We start from the raw sequence: 15,450 nt of genomic DNA, 5'->3' as shown, positions 1-15,450 counted from the left end.
CTGGCAGGACCTGGTCCCTACACACCTAATCGCCCTCAACGCCTCATTGTCTGATTCTAGCACTCTGAGCATTGCTGCTGGGCCCTTATTATCTATCCCCATTTGATTGTGATCATAGAAACTGTTAATTACACTGCTAAAAAGAGGACATTTTTGTCACAAATTTTCCATTAGAAGTTGCCTCCCAATCTTCCCAAGTGGTATCCCTCTTTTTTTTTTTGAAGGTGGAAAAGGTTCTGTTTCTATTTCTGTGTTTCCTCCTCTTGATAGAACCCCACAACCCAAGGTCATTTGGCCGTCTGCCAGGGTCAAAGACCAGCATTAAGTCAATGAGTGATAGTAAAGGTAGCTGGTTTGTGGACTGTTATTGCAATGTGATGTAGTGTTCTTTAAAGAGTTGCGTCTTCAACTTTTTCCTAAATTGGAGTTGTGCTGGTGTGGGTCTGTTAGATACAAGGAATGTTGATTCTGATCCTAGAGGAATAGATAGGAAAAAGCCTACTGCCTTGTTTCTTAAAAATGTTTTTACACTTCTTAGTTTGCAGTCTTATAGCACCCTGGCTTTGGGAGTGCAGAGGAACATCAGAGGTGGTGAGCTTGTGAGCAGGACGATTGGGATGCTGGTCATGATGGTTTTGTAAATGATGCAGCTAGTTTTGAAGATGGTTCGGGCAAGCAAGTGAGGCGATGGAGTACAATCAGGAACCATACCCCCCCACCCCCGCCCCACCCCCCAGTTATTTATTACCCCTTGCCCTATCCTCTTCCACTCCATGTCCTTTACTGCATTGACCCAAAGTGTGTACCACCCCACATGTTCACCCCTCGGATCTTCTCTGTCCCCCTCCTTCTTTTTCTGGAACACCTATGCTACTCTAGTTTCCTTTATCTCTCAGCAGCATTGCCTTGCCCTGCGTCTCTTGTCCTCCCTTCCTCGCTCTCCTTTGAAGACTGTTTTGCGATTTCACATCTATATAATGACGCTTCTAATTGAAGCGAAGCATTACTAATTTACCAGCATGTGTGTTGCTTGGAGGGGTTGAGGGAGAGGGTTTATCTTTTGACACTCTCTAAAATCCATACCCTGCTGACATTGAATCTGTGCAGAAATAATGCTGAAGTTGCTGTCTGGTGAGTCACACGTCGTTTTCTTGATTTATTTCCATGAATATTTATTTCCTTTCTCTCTGCTGGAGATTGTATCAGTGAGCTGTCCTTTCCTATACTTGAGAGGTGACACAATCAAGTCTCAATATCTTTGGGCAGATGTATCCGTTCCAGTCGCTTTCTGCAGCTACTTGCCTCATCTCAGTTGTCTTTTCGAGACCAATGTTGTGTTGCTGTCAAGGGTTTTCAATAAGCTAGGGCTACGTAGAGCCACTCATAAAAAGCTTGCTTAGGTGGTATCTGTAGCAGATTCCTGCATTATCCTATTTATTTCTGTCCTTTTATAGGATATACATGGAGGTCCCTGCTGGGCTCGGGGGTGGACTATGAGCAATGTTTCTCTGAGATCTTTCCGCTGCAAATACTTCCAGTTGGATGGCTGGAGTCACAAAATAATGACAGGGCGATTGAAGAACACATAAATGAATAAATAAATGAAATGCGACTTGTAGAGCGCACGGCTACTCCATGGAGTGTCCCACCGCTGTGCTTTGCGGTCGCCTCTAGCGTGTAATCGTTTCATCTACTCTTGTTGCAAAAGCCACGTCTTGAGACAGTGAGGTAACATACATTGGGGGTCCCGCGAGGGCGAGTTTGTTCCATGCTGTTGGTCCAAGATAAGAGAAGTGTCTGTCCACCAGTTCTCATGGAGTGAATCTTAAGAATCCTTTCAAGAAGGCTGTGGGCTGATTGCAGGTTTCTATAGGGGGCATAAACACGGATGGTCTGAATCTCTGTTCCTGGCGGTCGTACCGCGAGTGAAGAGAGCTCGCACTGGAGGCCGCTCCTTTGGGCTGCTGGCGCCACAATTGTGGAATTCATTGCCGCTCACACTCCGTGGAACCACCAACCTACTTGCATTTAGGAAAGGCCTCAAAACCTAGCTATTTACCCAGTAGGCTGTCCTGCTGTTTCTTCTGTTTTCTTTCGCAGTATCCTTCTCCCTGTTTTTTAATGTGTTGTGTTATTGTGCGGTAGGTCTCCTTTTCAAAAGCGCCGGGACACTCTTTTTGAGTAGCCGTGCGCTATACAAAAATAAACATAACATAACATAACAATGATTCGGGTTGGCTGCCATCTTTGCTGGCGCACGCGCCTCGGGCCTGTGTATCATTCCTCTGCACCGGCTTTTTTAAGTACACATGTCCAGCTCGGAGTTTGGCTCCCTCCAGGCCCTCGACCCACAGTCTCCGTCCCTTGTGTGGTGTTTAGGGTCGGTACTAGCCTTTTCAGGGTGCAGGACTTGGCTGACAACTGGTGCGCGCATCATCCTGATTGTGCAATGTGCGCAAGTAGTACGAGCTCCCTGGATGAACGGGTGAGCAACCGGGCCCTCACCCAATTGGCAGTTTGCTAGCCTAGACAACTAGCCGCTCCCCTCAACCCCATGTAGAGCCTGATAGGGCGACGTGTTCGCTAACCCGGGTCCTGTGGGTAAGTTCAGGCTTCCAGTCTCGTGGCCCCTGGCGTTTTGTCAGGTGCTCGCGCTGCCTTCCTCTTTCTTCCAGTCCACTAACGCGTTCCCTTCTCCTCGGAATGTGGCCTTTCCTAGACTGCCCGCCGACATCTGCCGCCTCACTGTCCCATTTCTCGATGCAAGGCCCTGCTGGTCGAAGTGAACTTGGACATGTTCTACGTGTCTTGCGTTTTTTTTTTATATGCAGTGGTGTCTGGCGCCTTTCTGGACCCCTCCCCTGAACCTAAAGAGGAAGAGGCTGGGGAAGTTAGTAGCCGCCTCAGACCGAAAGTGTGCCATCTCACATGTTGCGCCGAAGGAAGGGGGCGTGCCCATTGCTGAGACCTGCTGACTGGCAGTCTGCCCTGTGCACGGTGTTAGCACAGAGGTCAGAGGCGCTATGAGAGACACCGCCATCACTTCGCTGTTTATCAGACAGAAGAAAGGTAAGCCAGCCAGAGGGACGCAAGTGAAGCTGAGAATGTACTCCAGGGGCTAGGATAGCTCGGTGAGCTGAGCTCCTCCCGCGGAGATCTTTGTTTAATTTGCGGCCCCAGTCCTCTCCAACCTTTCAGCTTCAGGGGATAGGCACAAATCACAAGGAGGAACTTCAACTGATAGGTACTCATTTTATAAAAGAGACTAAGTTAATTGCGACTTAATAAGTGAACGAATCGTTGTATCCAAATGAAGTCCGAGATTTGGTAAAACTAGCTGAGTGTGCTGTTAAGTGGCTGAATGTGAGGGGTTCAGAACGTGCATTGCCTTGTGTTTCCTGATCCTGCTCAGATCCCTTGGTCTCCAGTGTAGGGCTGTCCTATAGGCAGGGCTAATGGAGATATGCGACAGGGGAGGGCCTAATTATGAAGCAAGTTGACTAAATTATGTGGCAAGAAAATGCAAATTATGAGACTTAATTCAGCACATTTTGTGATCGTTTTACATTTTAATTTTTTTTATTACACTTGTTAAGACGGTTGCATATGTTGCACCGTTTAGTACCAGTTTAACTACCAAATATAGCAATTAGCAACATAAAAGTGCCCAGTCAACCTTTGCAAAAGGCTTTCCACTGCGCTGCAGCATTTGTTGCTGCAGTTATAATAACTTTTGAACCGTTTGAGCTAAAAAAAGTTTTTTGTTAAAATCTAGATTATGCAGCAGATGGTGGATTATGTTGCAATTTCATAATTATGGGAAAAATGCCACATCTTGACAACAGCATAATTTCTGTGGCACTGCCTATAGGACAGTTTGGCAGTGCCTGAGGGATGGCCTGAAAGGTCAGTGTGTGGGCTGTTTTTTGGCTGTGGGCTTTTTGTAGCCCTGTTTTATGGTCTGGTGGGCTTTTTTCCCTGTGGTATTACCACAGACATTGCCTGCCACAATTACAAATTCATGCAGTCTTGCATGCCTTGCAAAACACGTATACAGCATGCGTTTACAAGTATGCAAAAGCCCCGATTCCCAGTGCTGGCAACTTATTTAGTGGTAATTCGCTAATGAGGGCCACTTTTAGTTTGGTGCCTGGCCTATTTTCTATCCCATTCTGACCCTATTGCTTTTGAAACTGTTGCACTAACGGGAGGGGGGGGGGGGGCGGGGGAGGGGGGGAGGGGAGGGCTTCTAAACTTACCTTTTATGCTAATAGCGTTGACTGATTTAAGAGCACAACCGATAAAAAAAAAAGTAAAGAACCTGCTGCTATTTGTATCCCCTTCTGGGAGGTTTGGGTTGTACATACATATGCTTTTTATTTTGAATGTATAAAAGGGTTTCATCATCGGGGGAGTTGGGGAGTTACTTAATGTTTTTCAATCAGTACATGGAATCTACTGCAAGAATATGAAAATATGGAGTATGTGAAAGGTAACTTTATGTATCCCACTGCGACTGTGGAGCTTATGGAAGCTGCACTGCTGTGCGGTTTTAAAATACAAATTCACTGGGAGGTGACTTTTAGCTTTGCAAAGACGCAAATATGGGGTGTATTTGCAAAACATTTTTTTTTAATGTCATTAGTAGTGTTCTGTAATGTTTATGCTTGAAGCACTTGCCAAACCGAAATATGATATGGGCCTTAGCATAGCGCTTGCTGCCTATTTTATGGTCCCAGAAGCACTTTCAGAATCTGGATGCCCTGTGTGGTTGGGGAACGTTTGTTGACAGAAGCTAGAGGCGGGTTTACACTGCAATTGGTTGTGTTCTGTATTGTTTGAAGGGGAAGGATGCTTGGATTGAGACTGGGAAGTAGTGCATAATGCCTTTAATAATCTAGTTCCTAATGAGTATCCATTAAACATGATGAGGAAAGCTGCAATTCTGGTAGACCATTGAATAACTCGGGTCGGTTCATAACTGTGTTTCCAGATTGGACGTCTAATAACTTCGTACTAGATGGCCCTCAGTGTTTACATACAGAGATCACACATCCCTCATTTGTTACAAATGCATATGTCCGTCTACATACATGTCAAATTCAACAAGAGAACACACGTAGGCATTGTGCTGGTGGTTCGTGCACACTGTCCCGTTTTTTTCACTTTTTAAAAACTTTCAGCACTATGAATTTTTAACAATATCTTGATATTGTTGTATGAAAAACACAGAAGCAAGATGATTAGTTGCAATAATGTGATAGTACATTTCATAATTAAAATTATTGTGCTTAATTAAAAATTTCCATTGCTTTTTCGTCCACCCTTTTCATGCAAGTGTACCCTCATTCACTGCATACATTCGTTTGTTCACTCATACGCCCTTTGACTGACGGTTGACCCAAATATAGGATTTGTGCTTTTTACTCATAAGTTTGCTCTAGGCGCACAGTAAGGAGGTTTTCTTCTCTCCATTAACTATTCTCTTACTAACCTCAAATCCCTGTAGTTTGCTTTGATCCATACTTGTAAAACCGGCTATTTGCATAATTGATGGAGAAGCAGCCTTAACAGTCCGGCAATTTTCCAATTAATGAAACAGGCATTATATTGATTGTTTTTTCCATGAGTTTTCTTCACAACTCAAACACTTGACAACAATATCAAAACTATTTAGACAATTTCCTCAGAATATGGGCTCAATTACTATAGTCTCAAAACGCCTTCACCAAATATCTGATCTTATCTTCGAGTTGTTTCTTTGATTTATGTACAATACAACATATGAACGGTCTAATAAGACATCGGTTTTGCTCCATTGCTCAATATTCCCATGTAACCAATAACCCAACGTTTTGGCAAATCATGCTAATCAATTCTCGTCAAACATAAAGTTCTCATTTGTCACACAACTTATTATGCATAGGATGTCACTTTTTAATATCAATATGATTCTTCAAAATAGATTTGTTTTTGCAGTGTCGAATTTTGCCTATCGGAATATTTCTATGAATGGCGAGATTGTAAAGCGCATAGCAATACAGGAACAGGGTGTCCCGGTGCTTGTTAATTCAATTTTAAATCTTTATTTCGATCGCATGATCATAAAAGATATACAAAATTACCACATCAGTTAAAATTCCAAGGTATCAGTAAGTCATTAGTGTTAAATACATTGGAGGTCTAAAAGGAAAATAATGATTAAAAGGGTGACAGTGCATCAAGGGGTAAGAGTTTTCAAGAGTCCCCAACCATCTTTATCAATCGGGTTCGGATATACCACATTGCAGTTAGAAATTTTGCCAAGGCAATCACTATTGGCGGTGATAGATCTGTCTTTAAAACTTGTTAATTGCAGTTAGTTTAGATTTGACTTTTTATATTTATTTCTCTCACACTTTCAGTTGATGTAAGTAAATAGTTCAAATTCGTTTGTTAGAGAAACTTTTTGTAAGAAAAGCTATGTGCTGTTTGTAGCTCGGTAGCATCGTGCCCTTTCAAGTTGTGAATGATAGCCCGTTTATTCTTGCTGCACTTGCTGGAAGCGGAGACTCAATTTCTGAGCTAGCTGTTGATGTCATTGCATCTTTGACAGATATGCTCGAAGTGGCCCACATGGACCTGCTCTGCCGGCTGCTTGTGGCCTTGCAATGATTCTTGCGTCGTTCACAAGTTTTCTACAGCTACACCCTTAAGTACCTGCCCAGTAGGAGAGCTGTTTGACAGTAAATCCTTTAATTGCCAATTGTGCCAGGTCAAGACCTCTATGGTCTACCAATAGGTACACTGTCAAAAGCCCTAATCTTGATGATTTACTACCCAATATAAAACTACAGAGTGTTGGTCTTTGACCTTCATACTTTTGGTGATATTGTCAAAATTATAGCTATATTTTGCAAAAACGTCCATCTTCACTGTGTACATTTTTACAAGCTGGAAAAACCACCTTGAATTCCCTCTTCGCATCAGTGCACTCGTGTTATGAAGCCAATTTCTAAAACTGAATTCAGATAAATGTTTATATACTCTACCGTGGAGGTTAGTTAAGGGTCACCATGGGTAGCAGCTGCTAACCCTGATTGTCCTCCTTTAACTCTAGCGCTGCTCTCTGTAAAGAGCATGGTTATCAGAAACCTGTTTATATTCTCTGATTTCTCATTGTCCTTTCTCTAAACTCTAAGCAGTAAATAGAAGCCATTGGTGGGTAAAGGGTGGGACAAGAAGTCAACCGTCAGGAGCCAAAGGATGAGTTCTGGATGCAGTCGCAGCTCGCATGAGTCACGGGTGGTGGGGGCCGTGGGGGGTTCGCACGGGTGTTCTCTTGGGGAGGGGATGTTTAAAAATACATTTAAAAAACGTAACTTACCGGGTCCCGAGCCTCCTCCGCTCCTGGCCGGGGCCCATGTCAGGTAGCAGGCATCCCCCCTCCCCAAAGCCAACCACAATGCTGCAATATCAGCGTTGTGATTGGTGCGGACGGCGCCCAGCCGGTCGCCTGTAGGGAGGCCATTTTCTCTATGTAGGCTACATAAGGAAAATGCAGAATGCGCATGACTGGTTTGGTCGGCCCCAGAGGGCAGACCAGTAGGAGCCCACACCATTATAAAATAAATAAATTAATAAATTGGGCAAGCCACTCCTCCCCGACCTATTCACCCGCCCTCCCCCAACCAGGCATACCTTTCTGCCACTCCTCCCCGACCTTCCCGCACCCAACCAGGCATACCCTTCTGCTCTCTCGCAGCGCGAGTAGAAACATGAAATGGTATTTAAAATACCATTTTATGTTTATGCTTCTCGCACTGTGAGAAAGCAGAGGGGCGACACTCCTCCGTCCTAATGGCGGAGCCGCCCCTGTGACTGGAGGCCTGTGCAAGATTATTGGGTACTTCTTGGTACATAGTTAAGGGCGCTGCTTGGTAGTCCAATCAGCGCTCTTAACTTTCATTGAAGCACTCTTGACAGCAGTACCAGCTCTTGGTGTAGGGAATGTGTACGTTGATTCTGGTCCTTCGTCCATGCTCCCTCGTCCAACCACTCACATGCCATCAGTAAAGCAGCGTTAGCCAATGGTTGTTGTACATTTTTTGCTGTAACACGTGGGCAATTTGCGCGGCCTGTGGTCAGTAAATAAGTTGCACAGAAGTTTCCAGATGATCGAGATTGATCACCACAGCTGGTTCATCCGGGACATGCACCAGACGACAGTGCATAGCGCCACGAGGCAGCGCGTGATACATTTTCACTCCTCCACTCCTCCATGACCCTCTGCAGACGGTAGCCCAGTCTAAAAGCTGGCGGGTCGAGGCAGCTGACAAAGGGAGTAGATGGGCCCGTGGGCAGAGGATTCACGGGGGCTGTCAGGCATGCATGCTGCGTGTCTGTCACAGCATTGCACATTCCGACAGACGCATACCGCCGCCTTCCCACAGCTGAGCTCCGTGAGTTAGCCTCGGCTTCTCCCACTCTCCAGGGCGCTGCAGGGAGGGGTGAGGACCTGCTCGGGTTGCAGAGGAACAATGATGCTTGCAGCGCTAGGAGCGACCCAGGGAGTTGCGCAGACCGGCCTGCCTGGGCCGTGGCAGCCGGGCCCCCTCGCCTCACGCGGGAGTTGACAGAACGCGCTCGCGCTGCGCACAAGCCTGTGCGTGGGCACGCGCGCGCCACTCAGTCAGTCACTCACTCAGAACCTGCCGCACAGATGCGCCATTAAAGTGAGTTAACAGAATGCCAACCACAGGACGCACCGCAGATGCCACATTGAATCAAACAGCACACATTTGACAGAGCATTTCATCTCTCACGGGCTGAAAAAGGCTCAAATATGTCAGTAATGGAATCAACATGATCAGAACCGCAAGTATTTGCCACCAAGCCAGCTACTAGCGGAACGTGACAGAGCTCATTAAACAGAACACAAATGCTTGCTTTACTCTTTTTGGAGGGGGCTTGCAAGTAGATGCCCTATTAGAACTCTCACCCCCGACATGCACAAAGTTATCATCAATGTTGATGTTATCAGTGATGTCATAGAATGTCATACGTGATGTAATACGTGTGGAATTTAGCAATGCGTGGCGAGGTTGCAAGTTAATAGTTACTTTAGGACACGAGTTATAGTTACTTGAAATCCAGCATGGGACGAGGCCAACTGCCAGGGGGTCAGGGGATGAGCTCTAGATGCCTGTGTAAGATTAGTGGATACTTCTCTGTACTTTATTAAGGGCTCTGATTGGTAGTCCTGGTGATACCATTGGTGCACTGTTTGTAGTGGCATCCAGGCTGGGAATGTGTAGGCTGCTTCTGGTCGAGTGCTCCATGCGCCTTCATCCAGCCGCTCCCTTACCCTCAGCACAGCAGCGTTGACCAATGGTAGGTGTATATGTTGTGTTGTAACACATGGAGAATCAGCACGGTCTGTGGCCAACAAATGAGTTAAACAAATGTCTCCAGATTATGGGGATTGATCACCATTGAAGGTTCGGCTAGGATATGCATCAGAACGGAGTCTTTAGTGTCATGAGGCACCTTGTTTTACATTTTCACTCATTCACTTCACTGTGGCACTCTCCAAGTTGCAGCCCAGTCTGAAAGTTGGCAGTTTTGGGCAGCTACCATCCTATCATGGGTTCCCTCAGACCTCTGCTGAGCAACTTTTGTAAGCTGTGTGCCAGAAGATTCTTGAAAACTTCTCCACTCTTCTCAGCTCCATAAATTTATTGGCGTGCAAAATATTAAACTATTTCACAGTGCCCGATTCAACTCCTAAGTAAGAGCTAGGAAGCTGCTGTACTAGCAATTCTCCAGCCCCAAAAAGCAGACCTCTGACTTTCAATGGATTCCTAAAGAATCTAATGATTAATTTAGGAAATATATGGCTGTCTTGGATTTACTTGAGGTGCTCCGAAAAGCAGAATGTATGCGTAGATAATTTAGCATATGTTTATGACTAACAAAGATTCATTATCACACATCACTTTTCTCCACTCTGCATGTGGACATTTCAACCCCATAAAACATTCCCTCTCCACCCTGGAAAGGCTCCAACTCCCACCATGGAACAGTAGGATTGCTGGACAGGCAGAACACTACTCGCAAGAGGTATGCAAATTCCCATAATGCATGACTTTGACTGTTCACCTACTTCGGCAGGGAACATTACTAGGAAAAACCCACAATTCTGTTCCAACTCATAAAACGGTGAATATAGAAAATCTACTATACTGGCGTCATTCTGCGTTTGTAACTGGACCGTACAAGAGAAAAATAGGGACAAAATATCTGGATGGGGAATCCACCTTTACATACATGTGGGAGTCTGGGCTTGGCTGCTGTGCAGCCCAGCCCCCTGGAGGTACTCCATCCAACTCGCCGTCCCTTGAAAGGGCCCTTTTTTCTACGTTTTAGACTGGTTCTTAGAAATTTCCACTGCGGTTCCTGACATTGCATTCATCACTTAGCTCAGCGTAGTTTTCTGTGACACACTGCTCCGATCACCAGGGTATGCATGAAATCTGTGCCAGAAATACGTTTTTTTTGGGGAGGTTGGGGGGTGATTGCAAGAGAAAAAAATCAAGCATCACTATGAGGTGTAAGCAATAAGGGACCAGCCCTGGCTTGCTTACACAATCGCTTTTCCTGTTGTAATCTTCTATCTTTCTCCACCTCTGTCTCATCTGTTCATGTATAAACAAATGCCCCTGCATAACCCTCTGCACCCTTCCTGGTTGAACCCTTGCAGTAATCTCATTTGGCATTGCTTCGTGGTGGTTGTAGTCACAGGTGTACGCCTGATGTTTTGTGTGGTCTATTTAATCATCTGTTTGCTCCCGCCTCCTTCCTCATCCAAGAGTGCTTAAAAGAACAGTGGTTTCCGCGTTCAACCCATTAATTTTAATTGCCTCCTCCTGTAACTCTAGTCATGCATTCCTTCGCATTCAGGAGGCTCCATAACTCTAATAAGTTGTTCGCCTAGTGCCTCTGAACTTTTCCTAACTCTTGGATAAGGAGACTTTGTTCGGAAGCTCTGCACAGGGGCTCACCACTCTAAGTATTACTAATCGCATAATGGATCACTGTGAATCAGCTATACATGTGTGAGGTGTTGGGAGATGGCAGCCTAGCTCTGCATTAGTGTAGGGTTTCCACCTCTGTCTGGTGTCTCTTTGTAGGTAAAGCTAAAGTAGACCTCGAGTGTGTGTGTGTGTGTTTGAATGACCCAGTGTGCGCAGAATATCTTTTCAACTGATTAATTTGGGACTGGTTCTATGCTTTGGTATGTCTGTACCATGAATGTGTTGCTAAGCAGGTCCTATTCCAGCATTACGTGGTTGTTGTACATCCTGGAGTCTGGCGATAGTGTGTTGTTGATACACCACTGGCTGGGTGAATTCCTCCTTTCCTCCTCTCCTCTGGTTGATGTGCTGCCGGTTACCTGCGAGTCAAAATGGGGCATTGACCCTTGGGCATGCTGACCATAGGCATGGTTTTCCTAGATGTTTTTTTCTCAGAGCACTTACAGATGGCATTTGCCTCCTTGGGTGATGGGTGATTAGTGTCTTTTCAGAGCATAGGTGGTTAAGTGATTTTCCCAGAAGGGCAGAATTGGGTATTGGCAGGTATTTGAACCCTTTGGGTACAGTTTGAGGTCAGTGTGCCTTTAGGTCTTCGGTGCATGTTTTCGTTGGGCATGCCTTGTAGGATGTGATCCTTCTTGAGATACTTGGCTGTTCAATAGAACCCCAAGGTTTGGTTGATTGGCGCCATGGGGGTCATGAGATGGGGTGTTTGTACCCTTTGGACTCTGGTCGTTGGGTGTTTTCTTTTGAGGTTTTGATGGCTGTTGTCCATTAAATAGATTAATATATGCTTGGTTTCTGAAAACTGAACAAGGCTTATTTAATGTTGAGAGCCAGTTAGTCCTGTGATTTAGCTCTGTGGCCCCCTACTTGTACGTTTTGACATCCTGCTTCCTTGCAGGTTCTCCGGGCAGCGCACCGTGAATACTTTGCTCACCTCCATTTTCCTCTCGCTTGCAGAGATCCGTGCCCAGCTGTTGGAGCAGCTGAAATGCCTGGACCAGCAGTGCGAGCTGCGCGTGCAGCTCCTCCAGGATCTGCAGGACTTCTTCCGCAAGAAGGCAGAAATCGAGATGGACTACTCGCGGAACCTGGAGAAGCTGGCTGAGCGATTCCTGGCAAAAACTAGGAGCACCAAAGACCAACAGTTGAAGTAGGTGCTCACTGGATTTGTTACTTCGTAAACTAGGATTCAAATATCTTTATCACATGAAAGATTTTGAATTAATTGGTTATTGGCATGAAATGTTGGACATTGTTTGCAGAAAATGTTAATGTCCTTGGTGTATTGTTTAAGATTATATTCTGCTTTGGATGATGAATGTGATGGGTACAATTTTTTATCGTTAATTCATCTTGTAATTCCCATTTCAAAAGCTTCTTGTCCTATCCTATAAATTCTAGCTCTGCTGAAAATTTCATCCAAAGTGTGATTAACAAATATGCCTCGTGCAGAAACAAGGATGACAGTTTGAAGAAACAGCTGCTACTTAACAAGAAACCTTATCGTGGAATGTGTTGATGCGCGTCATCGATGTGATGTTTTCACATGTGAGGCTTCAACTTGCATCCCTGGGACTTCAGACTTAAGCCTGAGCAAGTTGACAGCGCTAAGTAACAGGAGGATGCACATTGAAAGCTTGTCGCATTGGGTTGATGCCAAGAAAACAACATCCTTTTATTGTGTATCAGTATCTTTCCTACCTCACCAGCGTTGCAGAACATAGTGCAGTGTCTGTGTGACTGGCAGGAGCTTCCTTTTCCACTCCCGTCATCGGCCCATTCTTGGCAAAGCCATTTCCCACATGGGCCCACCAGAAAGATTTTGTGTAAACCTGTTAAATTTTAAAGATATTAGTACATTCTAAACCCAAAGTGCTTCTTGTGGATGAAGGACAGTGTTTGGTACCTTAGTTGGAGTTTTCCCACTCTCCTGCGCCATCTTAGGAGGGGAAAGCAAGATGGTCCCCAGGACGCACCAAAACACAGTCAAAGTGCTTTTAAACCTAAATGGGGCATGCATAAACACTGGATATGTTGAGATGAGTTTTCACACGGATGTAAACTTAATACATAATGTCATATCAGAATCACTTTAATTTGTGACAAATTGATGAGAAACCTTGACTTACTGACTGCCAGCCAACCTTCAGCCATGTTCCATTCCAGATTTCACTCGTGCTGTGCCCTCTAGTTACAGAATTTTCCATGCAGACCAACTTTCAGCGGTGGTTAGCGCCATTGCTATTATATTAGGCAACACTTATGTAGTATCTCAAATTGAAAGCACTTAAATACGCTGAATAAATAGCAAATGCTATGCAGAAATCCCTCCTTTCACAGTGGTTTGTATTCTCCTTTACAGTCCTCTGGCTGTTTCATGTATGGCGAAAAGCTCCTCCGTATTTTAGCACTCCTTGAAGCTCACACTTCTCAAGTGAAAAATAATTTAATACGTCTTGATCTGCTGGACAAACCGGGCTCTCGGGCTCCTCCATTTTATTGGCCATTCCATGGACTTCTTATTCTTCTGATCCAACATGAAAATTGTGGTCTTGCCAAGAATCCATCTTCCTTTGTCAGACTATCATGAAGTACCCTTCTCCATCCTGGTTCTTTAGCGCTGCCCCAACCATGCCTCTTGTATACCGTTAGAATGCCAACATCAGTCTACACTTTCTAATTCTTTACTTCATTTTAGTCCAGCAAGCTCCCTTCCTCGTTTTTCGATGAACCCGGAAGCGTCCATGGATCAGGCCAATTCCTGGAATCGGTCCCTGAGACCCCATTGCCTTTAGTTGCTGTTTACCTGTTGAATACGCAATTTTGGCCTTATGAACCAATCTGGTCTTCCACTATTGACACTGATTTTAGGAGAACTAGTGCTGTCACTTAGACATATGGATATCCACTGAGCCCTAATGTTACTTTTTTATAGAGGGCGTTGCACATGTACTGCTGTAATATAGTCTGTTTCTATGTGCTGTGGAGTCCTCCCCGGCCACCCTTTACAGGGGAAGTAGATTCACGACCTTTTCATGGTTTGATTTTCATTCAGATTGACAGACTCAAATAGGATTTCTGAAATGTTCGATGGACGGGACATGGAACAACTCCTTTTCAATCGTGGCATATTTCCTTTCCACTAAAGCCACATTCCCTTCATCCTTTCATACTTTGGGGCAGTATGAAACCCAATCTATACAAGATGACGTTCAGTGTAATAAAACTCAGCTGTACACATAATATGTTGAATTTTACACTTTTTAGCTTCTCCCTGATCGGAAAGTTTTCTATGGTGACTTTCTCCTGAGGGTTGGAGGCCCTCCCTGGATGTGTTTTAACTGTGCACCAGGATTTATTAGCCCTTCCTCTTTCTGGTCTCCTATTGAATTGTGCACCATGGAGGTGTATTTTATAATTCATATTTGAAATCACAGATATGCTTCAGTAGCGTACGCGGTCTTGTTCCAGTGCATCATGATTATAGTTCATATGTAAACTGTAAATATTCATACAGCATGCTTCAGAGCCTGTTCTATTCACGTCTGTGCTACATGTGGGCATCTATCTTGCTGCCCAGTTTGAAAATGTGTTTTATTTTTCGAGAGTTTATTCCTGCTCTTCCATTTTTAATTTTCTTCTAGGTGAGAATGCTGGACATGTCGACTTTCATTTCTTTCTAATTTTCCCTGCAAAGAGAATAGGGAACCCACAGGAGGGTCTGATAGTGAAGTGCTATGTGTGGCAGCAGTTATTTGTTTGACTTTACTACTAGCGTTATGTAAGAAACCAAACTTTTTTCCTTATTAATGTGCTGGGAGTGACCTTTACGATCATCATAATAAGAGCAGGGATCGTGTTGGATTTGAGGGATGTCCGAGGCTATGATTCCTCAAGGGTCTCTAGGATCCAAACAAGGAGCACTTCTATCTTCCCCCAGATGTCGAGGTTTTCTACGATCCTAAGCTTGTAATGGGAGGTAATGTCTCGAGGATCCTACAAGCACCGAGATCTCTCCGGGGTTCATTGCCATCCGGAATCCTACAAAGGACCTTGTAGCTCTCTTCTGCAGTTGGATGGTCTCAGACACTCTCGCAGGGACCAGGTTTCAGGGTTGGAGAGGAACAACACACCCCAGCCCCAGTCACATAGCCTGCTTAATAGGAGCACAAAGACCTCTAATTATTAGTGGTGAATTGAATGAGATAATCAATGGACTATTGATTTCTCCAGTAATTGCACTGGGAGAGCGTTTATTGATGAATGTGGCTGAGCAACGAGCCTTGCTCCGATAGTTCTCCCTGTGATATTTAATCAGTGGCTACAATCACTGGGTCGTAGGTTCCTACAATTTGTCAGTGGAGCACCC

At 44.8% G+C, this 15,450-nt stretch overlaps 1 protein-coding gene across 2 annotated transcripts in view; it reads left to right on the top strand.

The window, feature by feature from the left end:
• Positions 1-15,450, top strand: part of SRGAP2 (SLIT-ROBO Rho GTPase activating protein 2) — a 539,260-nt gene that overhangs the window by 166,594 nt on the left and 357,216 nt on the right. The window contains exons 1-2 of one of the 2 annotated variants that reach the window (XM_086923417.1): positions 3,000-3,069; positions 12,039-12,231. In XM_086923417.1, coding sequence (XP_086779543.1) covers positions 3,024-3,069; positions 12,039-12,231 — 239 coding nt within the window. In that variant the 5' untranslated portion in view covers positions 3,000-3,023. Of the gene's footprint in view, positions 1-2,999; positions 3,070-12,038; positions 12,232-15,450 lie in introns of those variants that run through there. The other variant, XM_086923416.1, reaches the window with a different exon arrangement.

This window comes from Lissotriton vulgaris, chromosome 5 (assembly GCF_964263255.1).
Source record: "Lissotriton vulgaris chromosome 5, aLisVul1.2, whole genome shotgun sequence".
In the NCBI taxonomy this organism is placed as follows: domain Eukaryota; kingdom Metazoa; phylum Chordata; class Amphibia; order Caudata; family Salamandridae; genus Lissotriton; species Lissotriton vulgaris.
The sequence above is the reverse complement of the archived record's forward strand: the minus strand, read 5'-3'. Positions and strand labels throughout refer to the sequence as shown.